The 19,050-nt window shown below is 50.7% G+C and overlaps 7 protein-coding genes across 7 annotated transcripts; 3 read left to right on the top strand and 4 right to left on the bottom strand.

Moving 5' to 3' along the window:
- Window positions 1–37: 37 nt before the first annotated feature.
- On the bottom strand, window positions 38–1,034 carry ERG25_2 (sterol desaturase family protein; the record flags this gene model as incomplete). The annotated part of the gene is made up of 3 exons (XM_046093737.1): window positions 38–93; window positions 161–832; window positions 884–1,034. The coding sequence occupies 3 exons, from the start codon at window positions 1,032–1,034 to the stop codon at window positions 38–40; spliced, it is 879 nt and encodes a 292-aa protein (XP_045949715.1).
- A 393-nt stretch (window positions 1,035–1,427) lies between these two features.
- LDX57_012004 (uncharacterized protein) lies at window positions 1,428–2,079 on the bottom strand (the record flags this gene model as incomplete). Its single annotated transcript, XM_046093736.1, has 2 exons — window positions 1,428–1,896; window positions 1,958–2,079. 2 exons carry the CDS (start codon window positions 2,077–2,079, stop codon window positions 1,428–1,430), a joined length of 591 nt encoding a protein of 196 aa, XP_045949714.1.
- Window positions 2,080–4,409: 2,330 nt separating this feature from the next.
- LDX57_012003 (GNAT family N-acetyltransferase) lies at window positions 4,410–5,210 on the top strand (the record flags this gene model as incomplete). The annotated part of the gene is made up of 2 exons (XM_046093735.1): window positions 4,410–5,081; window positions 5,166–5,210. 2 exons carry the CDS (start codon window positions 4,410–4,412, stop codon window positions 5,208–5,210), a joined length of 717 nt encoding a protein of 238 aa, XP_045949713.1.
- An 868-nt stretch (window positions 5,211–6,078) lies between these two features.
- Window positions 6,079–7,459, bottom strand: LDX57_012002 (uncharacterized protein; the record flags this gene model as incomplete). Its single annotated transcript, XM_046093734.1, has 3 exons — window positions 6,079–6,653; window positions 6,706–7,078; window positions 7,145–7,459. 3 exons carry the CDS (start codon window positions 7,457–7,459, stop codon window positions 6,079–6,081), a joined length of 1,263 nt encoding a protein of 420 aa, XP_045949712.1.
- A 3,282-nt stretch (window positions 7,460–10,741) lies between these two features.
- On the top strand, window positions 10,742–12,087 carry LDX57_012001 (phosphatase PAP2 family protein; the record flags this gene model as incomplete). The annotated part of the gene is made up of 2 exons (XM_046093733.1): window positions 10,742–11,400; window positions 11,481–12,087. 2 exons carry the CDS (start codon window positions 10,742–10,744, stop codon window positions 12,085–12,087), a joined length of 1,266 nt encoding a protein of 421 aa, XP_045949711.1.
- Window positions 12,088–14,360: 2,273 nt separating this feature from the next.
- LDX57_012000 (uncharacterized protein) lies at window positions 14,361–17,175 on the bottom strand. Its single transcript, XM_046093732.1, has 2 exons — window positions 16,100–17,175; window positions 14,361–15,874 (listed from the first exon to the last, which is right to left on the bottom strand). The coding sequence occupies exon 1, from the start codon at window positions 17,033–17,035 to the stop codon at window positions 16,652–16,654; it is 384 nt and encodes a 127-aa protein (XP_045949710.1). The 5' UTR covers window positions 17,036–17,175; the 3' UTR covers window positions 14,361–15,874; window positions 16,100–16,651.
- A 274-nt stretch (window positions 17,176–17,449) lies between these two features.
- On the top strand, window positions 17,450–18,976 carry LDX57_011999 (uncharacterized protein; the record flags this gene model as incomplete). The annotated part of the gene is made up of 1 exon (XM_046093731.1): window positions 17,450–18,976. One exon carries the CDS (start codon window positions 17,450–17,452, stop codon window positions 18,974–18,976), a length of 1,527 nt encoding a protein of 508 aa, XP_045949709.1.
- Window positions 18,977–19,050: the final 74 nt, after the last annotated feature.

Below are 19,050 nucleotides of genomic sequence, written 5' to 3'. Positions count from 1 at the left end.
GAAAAAAGAGCCATCACACGTCTCGAGCTGTCAAGATCTAAGCCTTGCGCTTAGTTGCCTTTCCTCGCGGACCGGCGACTGTTCCCATCAACACTGCAAAACCGTTAGCCTGAGGAACGAGGTATGCCAGCGAGAGTGATCTGGAAAGAAGGAAACTCACCATCCCAGTGCTTGAACGAGCTAGAATAATTCCCCACAAAATAGCGATGATGATCATCATGCCAATCAGCCCCACCCCAAAACGGTACGATCCGTCGCAAGCTCCAGGGGAAATCGTATCCCGAGTGCGCGTCGATGGCCTGGATCTGCCGCAGGGTCATCCACACCAACACCGTCATCAGATGCACTTCGCCAGTAATAAATCCCATCACCAAAGGGGGTCCGATGGTCCCGAATCCAAGCAACAGTGTTTCCCAGGGGCTGGCATATTCGGCAGTCAAACCGAACGGTGCGGCGTATTGGTGGTGAATGCGATGGATGGAGCGGTACAAAGGTCCCCAGTGCATGGCACGGTGAAGCCAGTAGTGGTATGTGTCTTCGACCAGGAAGAAGGTGACGATTTGAGCGGCGATGGTGCGCAATTGAGGGAATGGGAGGGTGTATGAGAGGCCGCAGAGTTCCATCATTGGGTGGAAGAGGACGATAAGGGGGAGTTCGATGATGAAGTGGATAGCGAGAATGTATTTGATGCATGTCCACTGGTCATTGACTGAGGGTGACTTTTTTTCTTGGATCTTGTATTTGCGGAAGATGATGGGCAGGGCGTCGGCAATGATCCAGGGAACGCAGCGGCCGAAGTAGATTAGTTCGTGGGCGACGAAGGCCATGATTCCTGATCCCCATTAGCCTTGGCCAGTCGGAATGTGAGGTTTAAATGAGTTACCTGTCGCAAGAGTGTCATTCCCCCAGTAGGCGTAGTGGGCTTGCCAGAGACTCTCCATAGTGGACATATTGTGCTGTTGTTTCGCAATTTCGAAGAGCTGAGCGTAGGTTGCCGCGGGCTGCACAGCACTAGAATTGAAAAAGGACTCCATGATGCTGAAACAGTGACCAGCTCTCTTGCATTTTTTATTCGCAAATGATTTTTGTTTTTGTGTCTAATATATAAGACATAATTGGCCCCTAATGCAGGGACTTCCCGGATGGGCTGATCGGACACACCACCTCGGATGCCGGACGGATCAACTGATCCGGCCAACCCTAGAATCAGTCAACCATTAACCCTCATTCAATTACACTACGGAGTATACAAGAAACCCACTTGACCAAAATTCTAGAACATTTGCCTCTCGCACCCACTCAGACTATACATATTATTATCTTTCTACCTGACCCTGTACAAGTCACATGTCCTTTTGCGCTGATACATTCCATCTTGCCAAGACCAAAGACACCAACACAGACCATATCCATCGACCTTCTCCCCCTTAAATCTGCAGAGCGGCGACACCCAAGGCCAGGCCAACCACCATGGACATCTGAGCACCGATCATTCCAGCGCCTCCTTCCTCATCCTCATCAGAACCGGTAGAGGAAGCAGTAGCGGCATCGCTGGTTGAGCTGGCAGTTCCACTTGCAGATCCGCTCGATTCACCCGTTTCAGCCGGTCCCTCGCAGTGCCAGTGGTCGCCATGAGGCTCACAGCCGACCGACTCGGTGGGGCTGGGGACTGTTGGAGTGGCGCTTGACTCTTCGTCCTCGTGGTCGTGAGAGTGAGTCGCAGTCGAGGTGGCCGTGGCTTCGGCACTCGCGGGTCCCTCGCAGTGCCAGTGATCACCGTGAGGTTCGCAGCCTACTGACTCGGTAGGGCTGGGCACGGCAGGCGTCTCGGTCTCGGACTCCGACGCAGCAGAAGTCACGGTGGCTGCGGCATCGGTCGCAGGGCCTTCGCAGTGCCTATGGTGGAAGATGAGGGTTAGTCGGGATGTTCATAAACACCATAAAGGACGCGGCATACCAGTGATCGCCATGAGGTTCACAGCCGACGGAGGCAGTAGGTGATGGACCAGGGTCCTGACTGGTAGTCTGGGCCAAGACAGACGAGGCCAAAGCCACAATAGCAAGGATGGAGTATCTCATCTTGTCGTTGTTAGAGAGGCTCTGCAGGGACAGCGAGGTATGTACAAAGAAAAATTGGTTGACGTCTGCGATGAAAAGTGACAGAGAGATGCAGAACAGACGCGGGCTTTATATCCACACCTGCAGCAGATAATCTCCCATGGGCCCGTCACCTCGTTGCTTTTTCCCTTATTGTCCCCTCTACTGGTGGACTCCTACGCCTATGATATCTGGTCGTTTGAATGCCAAGCGGAGTGGAATGGCCTTGGCGTCTCCAAGGTTCTCAGAGGATATCAACACGATGTTATGATGATTGATTAAATATGATGAGGATCGGACGATATGAAGTGACAACAGGGGCAAACTTTCACTATCAAGGTTCTTGATAACCCCCTTGAGGCATACTTTTGGATTCCAGAAACTTATCAACCGGTTATGCGTGTCCGATTGTCAACCTTCCATCTGTCTCAAGATGCCAAGGCCTGACCCTGTCGGACGCCAAGAGTGCTTGAGAACCTTGGGAGTTGGTGCATTTCCTTTACCGAAGGGGGTATTGCTTGATGTAGAATAGACCGTGGCGGAGTTTTGCGTAGAGGGATATACCGTGCAGGGCCCTTGTCCTGGTCGGTGTTGGTGTCGGAGAAGGCCGTCTGTTTGGATTTCATAGCATATCAATTTGAGCGATCATAGTTATCCAGGACCATGCCTCGTTTCTGTACAAAGAGTGTCGTTAAAATAGTATGGTGAATGGCTTTTAGTCTAGGCATGCTATCTTAATACATGCACTGGTCTAGGGGGAATAAACCTTCGGGGTTTGTGGGCCATGGTTCGGTTCCGTTGCGGGTGAATGGGATCTTTGGCACGTTCATTCACTTCATATGTTGCAATTCTTCCATCATCATTCTTCCAAACTTTGTATCTCCCACCTTTCCCTCTCTGTTTATTCAACTTCCCAGTAAGTGATGTCTTCTTGCCATACGCTACATGCAATATTCCGCGAAACAAACCAAGGGTAGCTTTGAATGCTCTTTGGCAGCATTTGATAGTCGACGTCGATATTGCCATATCGGATGGGAAGGAGGTCACAGACAGTGAGCTTAGCAAACATGGAATTTGTCGCCTACCCTTAGAGCTGGATGATGTGGACAGTATCGCAAACCAATTTGGGCCCCCCCAATTCTATTTCGGCCTGTTTCTGCGGCGAAGCTGGATGAATTCTCAATCGATGAAGAAAGCGAGTCGATCTTATATTGCGTTGACCTTGGCCAAGTTCTTAAAACCGAGGAGAGCAAATTTATCTTCAAAATGCGCCCGTGGAGAACCGTGATGATTGTCTGAAAATACGTCTTTGACTGGACTGTCAGTTTGTCCAGCCAGAACCTACCATCCTCGCTTTCTACCCTGTTCTCCTACCAGAAACTGGATGTAGTCGCGTATGTTTGCTTTCTATCTTCTCATACTCTCCTCTTTTGACTGACTTCTCGTAATCCAGGTTCCCAAATCTCACCCTACTGGGAGGGGGAATGTCGCGAAGAAGCGCCTCCAGGCCGGAAAATGAGACACCAGATTCATCGTGGAGCATGAACGGCAAAATGGCCTACCCACCCACCCTCATGCCACGCTTATAACTATACACGAGTACGAGGGCCACGAGGGAAGCATGCTGTATGGGGAGCTCAGTGCACTCATATCGGCGATGCAAAGCAGATCCAACCAGCCAAAAGTGGAGGAGTCCGAGGCCTTGTTTGATGAGGGCACGCAAGTGTTTCCAGATCTACCTCGTGCCTTTCTAACGGAGCAACGATTCCCCGTGCTTATGCCTTCCGTTTTAGCTCCTCAGTATGCACGCATCTTTCACGGTTGTATGGATGGTGATCGCCTGTTTATCATGCAATCAAAGCTTCATAGTTTTGAAAGGAAAGCGGATGCCTCGGTGAAACTCTTTGCACGCCTTCTCCTAAGCCGATACCTGATGGAGGAGACTTAGCCAACAATACGCAATTTGCCAAAGAGCTAACGCGAAATAAGCTAAGTCAAGGCTGTGAGTCACACAAGGACAACATAGAACGTATTAATGCAGCCTGGGTGAGCCTCCGGAATAGACTTTGCTGACTTACCTATCTTTGGGGGCCAAATTTCATTCCGAGATCTTGTGTTTATTCCGCGCGGAATAGTTTGTTTAAGGCTGCATTCAAAGGATTCGAAGATAAAATGTCTACTTAAGCCAACCTTTTGTCAGGAAAACATAAATACAACTCTCCGCTATCCCCTCTTCATTAGAAATTTGCCTTTGATAAATCAAGCCGCCCATACCCATACCATCAACGCACAACCCAGCGCACACTGTAAACATGTCTTATGCGATCTATCCGGCATCCCCAGCCGACGTGCCTGAATGTTTCGCCGTCGCTCAAAAAGCATATGTCGACTTAAACAGCGTGATATACCATACCATACCCTTTTCACCCGAGACCACAGCCCTCATGGTCCGCACCCGCGTGGAAGGCTTCCAACCGAGCCCACAAACCCGTAACTACAAGGCCGTTGATTCCGAATCGGGCGCCATAATCGGCTACGTACGATGGACCGTGCATGCCGATGGCCAGATCCTCGAGCAGACGGTTGGAGAAGCAGTCGAGGCGAGACTCACGCCTCGAATTCCGGAGATGCGGGAAGGCGTGGCGAGGGCAATCCATACGGCCGTACAACAAGATATCAGAGAGATCCTGGGAATCAAGGAAGAAGGGAAAGGAGAAGGTGAGTATGGGAATGCGGAAGTAAGGAAGTTAGCGCCCCATGTGCATGTCGACGCGCTCTTCACGCATCCGGATCATCAACGCAAGGGGGTGGCGAAGGCGCTTCTGCAGAAGTGTCTGAGGGAGGCCGGTGAGCTGGGGATCATGACTTTTCTGGAGGCGACGCAGGATGGAAAGCCACTTTATTTGAAGTTGGGGTTTGATATCGTGCGAACGTGCGAAGTTGACCTGACCAAGTATGGGGACATTGCAAAACATGATCTTACGGTTAGTTTTCCTTTTTCCCTGCTTAACCTTTGGGTTAAAGATACCGCCAGAGAACATGAATGCTAATGGTACCTTCTATTAAAGTATATGAGGAAATTGCCGGAGAAGAGCTCCGACACAGCGCAATGACTCCCTTGAAAAATTACTATGGAGTGTGAACACTCTAGGCCCAGTTCTAGATCATCCTGTTGTGTTACTCGGGCAGCATGTAAATAGGCAAATCTTTAGCATTGCAGCTTTCACGAAGAATGTACCGGAGTTTAATTCCGTATTGGTCTACGGCTGGAAGCATTAAATGTTCTTCGATAATGATACCAGTGTTATATATCCTTCCGTCTGCTTTGTGATGCCCGACGGCTTTCAGTTCAGCTCTTTCCTATTTCCAGATGGTCTCTCTTCACGTGGTGATTTGAGTGTCGTAATCGCTCGGGCAATTCAATTTGATCCTCATTCTCGACAGCAAAGTGAACGCATCCAGGTCATGATTGACGAAGAATATGATTTTGTGGTAACTTGGAGATCACTATTCGAAGAGCGACTTGCTCATGTATCCAGTCTCTTAACCAAGTCCACAGGCTCGGTATTGTATTCTTGAACTGGACTAGACAGCTTATGCAAGGTACATTCGCAATCAGACCAGCTCCACTGATATATCTCATTATTTCATCCAGGGCCATGCACGGTGCACTTCCTTATCACACCGTATAACAGATCAATGATCTGCCCATGGAAACCTACTGGGTCTTGAGAGTCTGTGACATTTCTCCATTCAATCGCTCTACATTTGAGGATTATCAGACTGACCAGCTGAAGAATTGTTCTTTCTATACAATGCTCCACTTGGAGCCAGCTCGATTTGCACTCTTGCCTATCTACATCATATTTATTTGCATAATACCTCTTCCAAAATTTACAAACAGAGGACCTTTCCCGGGTCCCTGCCACGAACCTTTCTGTAGCATTACAATCGACTCCATCCCACTCTGACAATGGAAGCTCAATTCTTCGTAGCCTGCCAGAACTGCGCTTGATACGCATTCTTACTCAATCCCTTGCCATTACGGCCGTAAGCCACTTCCAGTCCACGAACAGGACACCCCGGAAGTGTGATATCCCCACACGATGCCTCGGTTTCCTCAAACCGGAACCCAATCCGCTCACTCAAAGCGACGATCTCATCCAGCGATAGTTGTAAAAACGGCGCAGTCCCATACAGCAACGGGCCTAGGTTAATCCACGTTCCCCCGGGACGGAGTAATCGGTGGATATTCTCAAGATATGAAACGAGGTTGCGCGCAGTGTCGATGAAGAATAGCGTCACGAGCACGTCGTATTTCCCGGTGTCTTCTGTGAATGCCGTCGTGAAATCACCTTCGACTAACAACACGGATGACGGATCGACCACTTGGTCTGGGAAGACTACCGAGCGCTGAAGATCGCTTGTCGTGGCGTGATGCGACCACCAGTCAATGTATGGGTGAAATGATACGCTGTTCGATGTCGACAGACTGGCCAGATATCGATACACGAGGTTCATGTACATCGACCATTCGTTCATAGTGACCTCGAAACCTGGCTGATCAGCATTCTGCCACTTCGTCCAGGAGTAGAGTCGGGTTCTCACCTCCAAGCTGCTCAATCTCGTGCGCTAGCCTCCCCACTCCAGCACCAGGCACCAGCACCTGAAGCGGTTGCTCGCTGACCCGGGACACACGTCTCAGCGCGTCCAAGACACAGCGAAATGACTCCTGCCGCTCGTCGGATCCCTCGTCTGCCCAGTCGCGCACGAAATGCTTCATCGCCTGCGCCACGCTTGTCCGATCGGTCGATTGACCTTGGCGCTCCTGCTGTTTGACGAATTCATCCAGTTCAGCCCTAGAGATGTTGTAGAACTGTAGACCGTGCGAGACGATGTCCTTGGCCAGTTTCTCATTCGTTTCGAGTAAATGTTCCACGGCGTTGAGCTTGCGCGTGTACTGCACAGTGGATTCAACCAGCTATTTCCATCCATCAGAACAAAGCACTCAATCTTCTATCTGTCATGGGCCTAGTAGAGGACTTACTGATCGTTGCTTTTTCGAGATATTCTTATACAGATCCCGCCACTTCTTCGTCTCCACTAAGTGTCGCTCCTTGTATCTCGTGTATCCATGCAAAGCAGTCAACAGCCTATGCCTTGGATGCGACGAGTCCCATTTCCCGCGCGATCGCTCGAGACGACCCTGCAGACGGATATTTTCCTCGTCTTGTCGAAGCGACGGGGCCGTGTCGAGCAATGTGATATTCGTGACGAAGACTTGGGTGATTTGCTGCTGCGTCGTTGTTATTACTTTCCCGCTTATGAACAAAGAAGATTGAATCCCCTGGCCGCATCCCATATAGACACTTGCATCTGCACTACATGTACATCAGGAATGGAGACGTACATCGAAACGAGGCGAAACATCAACGGGCTGCTTTGCGCAAGCCAGGCAGGCCAGGAATGCCAGGGACAGAGCTATGCAGGGCAGCATCGTGTGTCAATCATTTCCGAAGAAAATTGCACGCTTGCCATGACGGGGTGTCTTTCTTATTGCCTGTCATGCGAATATCCAGGTGGTAGCGGAGACTAGCAAGGTCCTCACTCCAAGGTACTTGCCAAGTCGGTCGGAGATGATGCCAAGAAGGTGATATCTTGTGGATGGGAATGGTTTCTGAGCGACGGCCATGGCATGAGAGGCTGAGCATTGAGAGAGCTTTGGGTGGATTAGTGAGACTTTATAGTAATTGTTCTATCCCCCATGAGTCTGCCATCTGAGGGGTTTCTGCTGCGACGCTCTTCGAATGCACGGTCACGCTGTAAGATGACTAGACATGATCTTTGGTCTTAATGGCTTGAAACTTCTGTAACTCATTTTTGTAAAATTGCGACAAAGATAAAGATGTCCTTTAGTTATGCTCAATCGCCCCGAAATTATTGGTTTGAATAGCTTCATTGTGTGCCTGAGGCTGTCACCCGGGCCATGCCGCAATATCAAGAAGGCCTACTCTTTGGCTGGCCTCCATCTCTAGATAACCAGACTATCAGGTGCAATTTGTTCTGTAATCATTTCGAATTTTGAATGCTTTTCTTCGAAAAATCTGACGAGGATAATCGCGTGAACTAGATCATCAACATTTTATACAGCAGACCCGTAAAGATATATATCGTGCCACTGACTTTAGATCAATTAAACCGCTCCATTACAGGCGTCAAAGCTCTCGAATGGCTTCAGGGTGAAACACAAGTAATTATCGTATATATGAATAACGATTGGGATACAATGCCACTATCCGGCCTCAGAAAGTAACACCATGGGTAATTGGGTTGAGCATCGTGAGTGGATCCGTATATACGAATACGTACCCAATGAAGATTCTGACGGATCACTCATTTGATTGAACGACGATGCAATGCATGATATCTTCCCCACCTATCCCTCGCCATTGATGGATACTCGAGCGTTGTCCGGGTTATTTCTTCTGCATTCCGATGCCCCTTCGCAGGGCCACCTACGGAGACCCCATCCTGATAACCAAAGACCAAGGGGCAAGAGAGCACGCCGTCAAGACCTCTCGGTAGAGTGATGATCAACCGAACCACATGAAATTGCAAATCAAAATAGGGCTTAGTTTGGCCCGACCAAGACTCTAAGCCTGTAAGTCTGAGAGTAAATGTAACACTACTGTCAAGCGCGTAACCCGTGTAATTCCCGCCCGGTTATCGCCAATAGTCTAAATAGTGGTAATCTTAGCTTGACACGTTCCATGTGGAGCGACCAAGATCCTAAAAAAGCTCAAACCCCATCGTCCTGCACAATTTTCATCTCGGGGGTCGGTGGTCGGAGAAAGACTGTCCGACTATGCCGGTTCAACTCCGAGGACGACGGGACCGATTATCTCTCCTTCTCTGCGTTTTTGTGATTAGTTATATCACCGAGGTACGGATTGTCTGGAAGAAGTGGAAGTGTTGGGTAGGGCGATCACGGAAAAGTTCAAGTGCTGATCAGAAACCATCGTTGATCGCTCACTACGTGTATGACGAAGGATTTGTATTTCGTCCTAGATCTGCAGTCTAAACGTTGACATGAGCCTCTGAGGCAGCTTACGGGCCGGCTGAGTGATTAACGGCAGGACGTGCGTGTCGCGGGGCTGAGGGACGTTGCCAGCCGCGCAATACGGCAGTGTAGAGAGGTAGACTTGCAGACTGCAGTATACTCCGCGATCTACGAAGGTCAGACGAGAGTAAACAACACGTGCCGGCTTGCCTCCGAGGGGATAAACTTTGCACTATCAGATCGGCAAAGCACACGAGCAGATACTACAGACTATGCAAATAGGTACGGAGTACTTGCGGGTGACCTTTTGTCTAAGGGTCGATCCTATGCGTTCCGTAGAATCTGTCCTGATCACATTAAGCTCACCGCTGTTTATTGAAGCCAAGAGCAAAGATATTGGCAGGGGCCAAACCCGTTTCAGAGTTGCAGGCGGGCGTTAAGCTAGACGAGGCTCTCACAAGAAGAGCCTGAGATACCAGGGGCAAAGTTACTTGCGGTACCAACTGTGTATACACTAGTACTCTCAGATCTCCGGAATGGGTTAGCCCTGAGCTAGCCCCGTCTCTACTTCCCGAAGCGGCAGGCAGGTGGGCGATCGATGACATTTCGGGAAGCTGCCTGCCTGAGTCGGGACGGGGCCGTACGGTAACTTACGTGCCAAGAGACGCAAGGGATGCCTCAGGGGACATCGACTATCTACGTTACATAACCATCCAGTGCATAACTCCAGAGGAAATATGGGCACATACTCGAGTCAGGATTCCTTGTATGCTGTATGCTGAGAGATGTCTAGAACGAGATCCGGCCAGATCGTATTCGTTCTCGCAACATCGCATCCTCGGTCAGCCTAACCTCCGCTGACTAAGAGGCAAGATGATCGATGCATCCAAGGCATGGATTCTCTCTCTTCTTTGGTCCGGACGTCCCCAACGGTGGAGTTCGTTGAGTCCAGGGGGGAGTCCCATGTCCGACCAAGAGGAATGTCTCAAATCAAAAGCCACAAATAATAATCACGTCGATGCTCCCCACTCCCCATCTGGACGGCTTCCATGGGGATTCTTCGACGGTGCGCGCAGCAACCAATCTTGGTACTTGATATCTGTCCAGAGTGGCGCTGGTCATTCGTCCGTGGCTGAGTCTGCATCCAGATCCATATAAAACGCGCCTGATCGCGCTGATCTCTCCGTCTGTCTGGCCGGTGCTGCCCTTGACTCTTCGCTCTCCCTCCCTTGGTCAACAGGATCAAGAGCCATCAAGCCTGGCTAACGAAAGATCCAGCTTTCTAGGGCCGATACGCCCTATGGAAGAACTGAAACTACTACGACCTAGCAGTCTAGCACTTAGTAGTATCGGTGGACCCCCCGCGCCCGGATTAAATGGGTCCAAATTCGTTACGTATTGTCATTTCACGCTCCTAACTCGAGCCAGGCTAGTTTCGTTCCAAGATCAGGGGAATTCTTATTCTTCTTCTTATTTGGATCGGGGATTCTAATAAAATCTGCTGGCTGCCGGAGCTCTGGCGTCTTCTCCCCTTCCCTCCCCCCTCCTCATCCCTCGAGCATCGTGAATCTCCCGGACCAGATCATGGCGACCTCCGCGTCGCAGTCACAGCCTGACTTGGGTAAACCCCAATTTGCGTCGCACTCATGGCTCGAACCCATTGTGAGTCTTCCCCCCCCGGGTTGGCGACTGCCGATCGATCGTCTCGTTAATCATCGTCTTGCCCGTCGCCCGCAGATTGTCGTGAGCATCATGATTGGTTCGCTCATCATGAATCGTCGTCGAAACTACAGCGTCCTGCGATCGAGAAAGGCCTCCCGGTTGAACGATCCCTACTCGGACGACGAGGGATACGCGGAGAATAGCCCGTATGCGAAGACCCAGACGGTCTGCGGCATCACCATCAACACCCCCGACTCCTCGCGCTGGGCCCACCACATCCACAGTCGCCTCCTGCAGAAATTCCCCTTCCTCGTCGAAATGTTCTACTGGGCCGTCAACTACCTCTTCTACTCCGTCACGAAAGCGACGTCGCAGTGGCTGTCGCCTGCCCAGATCGGCGTGGTGCAGGTCGCGCAGAACCACGGCGTTAGCATCCTCGAGTTCGAGCACAAGTCCTTCTTCAGCTTCTTCTTCAGCATCGAGGAGGCTGATTTCCAGCACTACTTTGTCGAGTACCACCCGGGCTTCATGACCTTTTTCAACCGCATCTACTCGCTCGTGCATATCCCGGGAACCGTGCTGTAAGTGGCCCGCCTTTGCGCATTGGTATACGGCACAATTGAGACAATGCCCAGCTCACATGAAGCAACGTATCTTCTAGATTCCTCTCCTGGTACTACTACGCCGCCGAAGATCACCACACCTTCGCTATCGCTCGCCGAACCATGACACTCGGAAACTTCGCCGCATTCATCATCTTCTGCGTCTACCCCTGCATGCCGCCGCGCCTGCTGCCCGAGTCCTACCGATTCTTCGACACTGTTCGCCAGGAGCACGCCGAGAGTGTCTGGGTGGGCGGAAAGTCCATCAACCAGTTCGCCGCCATGCCTAGTCTACACTTCACCTACGCCTTCGTTATCGGGTGCACCTTCCTCTACCATTCTGGCGTCCTACAGCGATTCTACGGCCGACCCACGCGCAGGGCCCCCTTGAAGCAGATCATGTACATCACCCTCGCCATCGTCTACCCGCTGCTCGTGCTCAGCGTGATCGTTGCTACCGCAAACCACTACTGGCTGGACGCCGTCGTGGCCATCTTCACCGTCTCCCTTTGCTTCCTGGGCAACCGCGTCCTTTGTCTGCTTCTGCCCGTCGAGTACTGGATTTGCTGGGCTTTGCGGTTGGCCAAGCCCATTCCCACGACCGGAGACCGGTCTCTGGCCAAATACTACGGCAGACGCGATGATATCCAATATAACCCTGTATAGGTTAGTACTACTGCCTCCTGCATCTCCATGACCCCGTACTAACGAGAGGACTCCAGACATTAGCGATTGCATCTTTTTTGATTTAATCTTCTTGCCTCTACATGCAGCCCTGACTCGGACAGCACTCTTCCTCGACTTACCACCTCTTCATCCGTCCACCGTCTCTAACCCTCCCAGCCAGCCCTGTCTGCATACCTTATTCTTCTCCATATATAAATATACCCTCCTCATCTCTTGGAAAACGAAAGCAAAACCACCCCACACTGCAGGGCAAGACATCCAAACCCTCAGCCCTATATATCGCTGCATTCAGACAGCCTTAATCGGGGGATTCAGTCAGGACCCTGCCTCGCATCTTTTGCATATATATACATAATTTTCAACGCATTTGATTAGACCTCGCTAGTATATATAATTCACCCATCTTTCATGATCATGTGAGCTTTTCGTCCCGGTCGGGTCCATCGTGTGCTGTGCTATAGGCGTTTCTGGTGTCGGTGTCGGTGGTGGTGTTGTAGCCTGGATGATCACGTGACTTATTCCGATCTTGGGCACTGGATAGAACATACTTCATGAGTTAGGACGTCTTTGGTTATATATAATCAGAATATGATCTAGTATGGTGAAAATGTCACCAGGAATCATATGACGTGTCATATCCGACGACGACGCTAGCCCATCGTCTGTCAACAAGCTATGGCCTGTGCATGTGCACAGCAGTAGTCTCTGCTTGTGATGGTTACACTGTGTAGCCTACAGCTTTAATCTTATAACCAGTACTCGGTAATCAAGCGATTCGTAAACAATGCTTCCTGAATTGCTTGGTGCTTGTATATCAGCTCTGCTCCATCGTTTCGATCGGGGGGGATACCGTGAATCACTAGATTGTGGTTATGAGGAAGCATAGTCGAAGGATAGACGCCGAAAGTTAATAGGAGATTGAGGATACTGCGAAAACCCAAAGTACATATCGCACGGCGATAGAAGTGACAGAACAGTGAAGACAGAACTCTGACTTCATCTCAGGCTTCCGATGAAATACATGGTTCTTATTGTGCGAGACGGGCCTCCTCAATCGATGGCGTTCCGTATAGGTAAGCTGGCAGCTCATGATCCATAGGTGTATACCGTGGAATAAGGGAGGAGCAGGAGATGATCGGATTTTGCTATTAAATGAAGCAGTCTGACTTGAGATGATGTTGAATGGTCCATTCTTAGATGGTTGGTCACATTCTCTCAATAGACAAATGCCTATTGGGAAAGGTTATGGCTAGATCTGATACTATATTAACGCAAAAACTCGCAATCGAGAGCTTTGGGGCATTTCCGTAGAGCTCGTTCGTTTCCTTGGATATATCATTCCGAGAGACAGACCTGAAATGGCGATTGACAGTTACCCGACTATGAGACCGTCGTTGACCTTCCCATTCTGCGCGAAAAGCTCCATATGACGATCGAAGGATATTATCTTGCATGGTATCGCAAGGAACACATCCCGGTGTTACAACTGACTTGTTAGACCGTTCTGCACCAAACTGACGGGGAATAGGTGGTGTTCATACCTGGCTACCATCTTCCTTCGGCATGTGTTTTTAGATCTTGTCGTGCATTGCCTCTAAGACAAGATTCAAGCCTCTCTCTGAGATGATAAGTGCATTTCTGCTCGACCTTCTTCAGGAGGACAGGTGTATCACTGTTTGCCCTGGCGCCTGTTAGATCTTCAAACTGTAAATAGATATAGACGGGGAAACGCATACCTGATGTCCAAGGACGGGAGGGAGATTCGATTTGCGACTTGAACATCGACATTGTCATGCTACCAACCTACAGAGGTCTACCATATATCAACTGCCTTATGGATCGAAAGCAAAATAAAACGACACGACTGACCTGGTATGGAATGTATTTCCTATTCCGACCACGCAGTCCTGCCGTGCACAGTTCTTCCCTCTCGTCATCTAGGGCCCAATTCACCGCTTCATTACACGATAGTCCGAATGCGAGTCGTCTTTAAAATGTCAGGTGAATAAAATGCCTGGGTATGTACATATGTAGGTATGTACAGGCCCCAGCTCTATCCGTCGACATGCATTGCCTTATCACGAGACACGGCTTCGGATCCGGCGGCGTTGGGATTGTAATCTCCTCTACATCGGGATCCGATATCAGATTATTCAACCATCCCAGTAAACACACTAGGGGCAGAGATTAAGGTATCATCGGAAGGAAATGTGAATGGATCACGACTGACCCATTCACCGTCTCGGGGCTTAGTTCACTTCGTCATTTCTCCAGACGGGGGCAAAGACAAGAACAAAGAAAGGAAGAAACTAGGATTAAGAGTCAAAATAAAGGGACATACTCAGACAGAAAGACCGAAATCCAATTAGCCACATCCTCCTTCCTAGACAGGCCACGGGCCCCCTGTCTGGTTGTCACATTTAAGCATATTCCTTTGTCTTTAACCAAGCCTCACCATATCCTACGGTTCCCACGGTATGATCCCTTGATGCAACCTACAGACCCAAGGAAACCAAGAAAGAAAGAAAAGAAGGAAGAAGTAACCATACCCTCAGTCCAAATCCCAACACAACCGAACCCAACCCACCGTCTCGACACTACCTAATGTACACCACCCTGCAGAAGTGTATTCTGTATGTATTCACTCCCCATCACAAGTCAGTCGGAGATGCAAATGTTTGTGTCGCACAGTGACTGGGTAGTGTGGTGATGATGCACGCACGCACGCTGGGTGTTAGGGCTTTTTCTTTGCCCTGTCTTGCCCATGCAGGTAGGTAGCGGGGATACGAAGTGATTGTGATGAAATGGCATGACAGATGGGTAGACAGACAGTAGACAGGGCGCGAAGGAGAGAGAAATATCGGTGTGGGAACTGCAATTGGTTTTTGGTTGTAGTTATCTGAGCTTTGGGTCTTTGAGGCCTGGGGAGGAAAGGAACATTGCGGGAAAAGAAAACAGATGGTCGATGGTAAGGTAGGATGAAGGTATGATAGACTATGCACAGCAAGGTACAGCAAAGCAAGAAAATGTGAAAGTGTGAAAGAAGAACTGGTTTTTGCGAGGTGCAGGGATCGGGGATCAGGGGCTTTCGTTTGTCTTTCCCCTTCTTCCCTAGCTATCTTTCTTTTCTTTTTCTTTCAAGCGATCTGACGAACCCTGATCTGACGAAGGCTTCTCATTTTTCGATTTCATGATTTATGGCAGACTGTAGTTTCGATCTTCTTCGGATCTCTTCGGTGTCCTCAAACCCAATTATTCAATCTTTCTCTATAGACTTTGGCCTTGTAATCAACGCATGTAACCCTCGGGATTTGCGCGTCAACCCACTGCGAGATGATCACTAGACCGATCGATCTACAATCTAAGATTCAATAATCCGCTCCATCCGGCCCCATTCCCGCCCATGTGTCTGGCTGTACTTCGTTCATCTCGAGCTGAGGCTATCGAACATGTGGGCAGGACAGGGCAGAGCAGGACACCCAAGTGGGGGCAATTATGGGTCGTTGTGCATGGATTTGCAACTGGCGCGGAGGGGTTCGCTGGATCTTTTGCCCCTCCGAAGTTGCATTCTATCGCGGCGTTACGGCGACGGCCTATCATTGGTTGAGTCGCTCTGAATTTCAGCCGGATGCTAGTTCAAAGGATCTCTTAGATTCAAATAGTTCATCGACTCAGCTGGATGGACCGCACAGCCGTAAAGTTGGTCGTGGTCAACGGAGAAGGTTCGGTTCAGCGCGTCATGGCGCATTGTTATCGGGGCTTGGCTCTATCATATGCCATTGTCAAAGTTAATAGCAAGTTCAATGACATGGACGATGGAAACGCCGAGCTGATACCTGGCAGGTTTAGAGCCGAGACCAGGTTCAGGTTCAGGTTCAGGTTCAGGTTCAGGTTCAGGTACAGGTACCGACCGACCGACCAAATCCTGACCCTGGCTAGGAACCTGGAAGAAATAAAACAGAAAACTGTGATAGCCAAGAATTTCTCATACCTTGTCCTCACCCGAGGCAAGTCAAGCGACATGATTGGAGTAGAATTCATTCGAAAAGAAACCGCCCACTAACAATTAATCAATCAGCGTTGATCCGAACGGTGCCTATGCCTTTGCATCGCATCGCAGCGCAGCGCATGGAGACAGAAATCCGACCAACGAAACGCAGCGCACGGAGTTAAGGCGGGAGAATTAGAAATCAGAAACCAGAAATCAAGAAACTAACGCTAACGGGCGACAGCCACAGTGACGAGATGACAAGATGGCAAGATGACGATAGCATGCACAGACACCGACATAGGCACGGAACGACATGGGTATAACAATCGCATTACCACGACTAGTCCAGCCAGTATTGATGGAATCAACGGATATGATTGATTGTCGCAATTGATTGCCTTAAGCCGAATCTCGCCCAGCGCTTATGGAGTGGGGAGGAGGAGACGAACATGGCATGGCATGGCATGGCACGCGCCGAACCCGGCTCTTAGCCCTCTCTTAGTTCCCTTCCAACCGAAGCGGACGAACCAGTTCGTTCACGTCCGTAGCATTTCAGGCCGACATTGATGAGAACCAGACTAGACAGGAAGGGATTAGGCCGAAAGAGGCCAATCCACTTAGGATAGACGGCTTAGATTGCGAGACGAGGGGTTGCGTTGCCTTGGTGTCAATCATCCCCGCCGTCAAACCTGGATGATCAGATTGGATGGATGTCGAGCAATCGCGATCAGCGCCCAGCTGGCCATCGCATCGCATCGTCCATTGTTCACCTGCCGGGATAGGCATAGTAGACGTTCGTGTTCCAAAAGAGAACAATCCGATTATCCAGGCCGATGGAGGGAGGAAAAGGGACACCAATCCGACGGCGTCAATCATGTTGGAGACCTGCGGTGCCGCCTGATTGGGCATAGTTCCTGAGCAGGGATTGAGAACCATTGTGAGGCCTTCGCTTCAGATGACTGGCGAGACTAAAAACTAGATTACGGCTGAGATGTGATTCCATGGTAGAAGGTGGCGGTGCGTTCATCGTGATGGAGGGGGGAGAAGGGGAAAGACAGGGGATTGAAAGAATTCACCGATTCATCGGCGCGAAAAAATCAGGAAACTAAGCCAAAAATTGAAAATCAAAGTGAGATTCGAGTGAAAAAAAAAAGGAAAGGAGGAGACGGAAGCCTTTGTTCCTCAAGTGGAAACAGCAGGGGTCGTGGGTTCCTTGGGAGTATAAGAGCCGCAGTCTTTCTTTCTACTTTTATCTGATCTGAAAGCAAATCCTTCTATTCCGTTGCCTTGACTGATGCGAAAGACCGACCCTTTTGTTCAAAACCGTGTTAAAGCATCCCTGATATCATAATGGTTCACATTATCGAAGACGAAAAGCCGGTTCTTTGTGCCGAGCAAAAGACTGTCGGTCAAAGACCTACCGGTGACATCCTGGACTCATACCCCGAGTATCAGAGCACCGCAGTGCTTGATAAACTGCGGGAGACCGAGTACAGTTACCTGGACGAGCAAGACCATCTGTACCTGGACTATACCGGCGCCGGACTCGCTGCCAAAGCACAATACCATGAGCACGAGGCCCGTCTGACCAGCCAACTGTTCAGCAACCCGCACTCGCTCAATCCCACCAGTGAGGCGTCGACGAAGTTGGTGGAGAGGGCGCGCATGCGCGTGCTCGAATACTTCAACGCTTCACCCGAGAAATACACCGTCATCTTTACGCAGAACGCCACCGGTGCGGCGCGCCTGGTGGGCGAAGCATATCCCTTCCGGCGCAACTCAAAATTCGTTCTCACCTTCGACAACCACAACTCGGTGAATGGGATCCGGGAGTTTGCCTGTCGAAACCATGCGCGCACGGTGTACGTCCCCACCCAGGCTCCGGACTTGCGGGTCGACCCGACAGCACTGGTGTCAGCACTCGCAGGTCGGTGGCCCTGGAAGCGAGGCACCACGAGACATGGCCGCCAGAAGCGTGGCCTCTTTGCATACCCCGCGCAGAGCAACTTCAGCGGGGTACGTCATCCGCTGGAATGGGTCGGCCTGGCGCAGAAATGTGGCTACGACGTGCTGTTGGACGCCGCCGCTTACCTACCCACGAAAAAGTTGCAGCTTTCGGACGGGAACCCACAGCCCGAGTTCCTAATGGTAAGCTGGTACAAACTGTTTGGATATCCGACGGGAGTGGGATGTCTGATCGCTCGTCGCGATGCCATCGGCCGACTGTCGCGTCCGTGGTTCTCCGGTGGAACGGTGCAAGCCGTCACCGTCGGCATACCCTGGCATACTATGGCGCAGGATGGAAGCGCGTTCGAGGATGGCACCCCCAATTTCCTGTCCATTCCCGACGTGCATTTCGGACTCGACTGGCTAACTCGCGTTGACGTGGCGGTGATCGAGACCAGGGTGCGTTGTCTGACGGGCTGGTTCTTGGACCGCCTGAAGTGCCTTCGACACGCCAGTGGAGCGCCCATGATTCAGATTTATGGCCCGCAGGACAATAAGTCGCGTGGGAGCACGGTGGCTTTTAATTTCATTGACGTTACTGGCAAGGTGGTGGATGAGCGACTGGTGGCGTCCGAGTCAGCCGCCGCGCGAATCTCGTTGCGCACCGGCTGCTTTTGCAACCCAGGAGGTGGCGAGACCGCGTTTGGCCTCGACATGCACGCGCTTCGTCCTGTCTGTCGAGTTTCTAAGACAATATCGGTGGACGATTATGTCAGATTAGTCGGCCTGCCGTCCGCCGGTGCGATTCGTGTTTCTTTCGGACTGGCTTCCACTACCGCCGACGTTGATCGGTTCATGCATTGGGCCGAATACACTTATCGAGACCGGGAGACTCCTAGGGACGGATTTCCCCCTCGTGGTCATTGCTAGGAAGGTCGTTGAAGAGAGGAAAGGTCGCTTAATGTATTCATCTTACCGGATGCCGACGAGAGAGTGTGTTAGTG

This window comes from Aspergillus melleus (assembly GCF_016097325.1).
Source record: "Aspergillus melleus strain CBS 546.65 chromosome Unknown contig7, whole genome shotgun sequence".
In the NCBI taxonomy this organism is placed as follows: Eukaryota; Fungi; Ascomycota; class Eurotiomycetes; order Eurotiales; family Aspergillaceae; genus Aspergillus; species Aspergillus melleus.
Note: the sequence above shows the minus strand (reverse complement) of the source record. Positions and strands in the feature narration are given on the sequence as shown.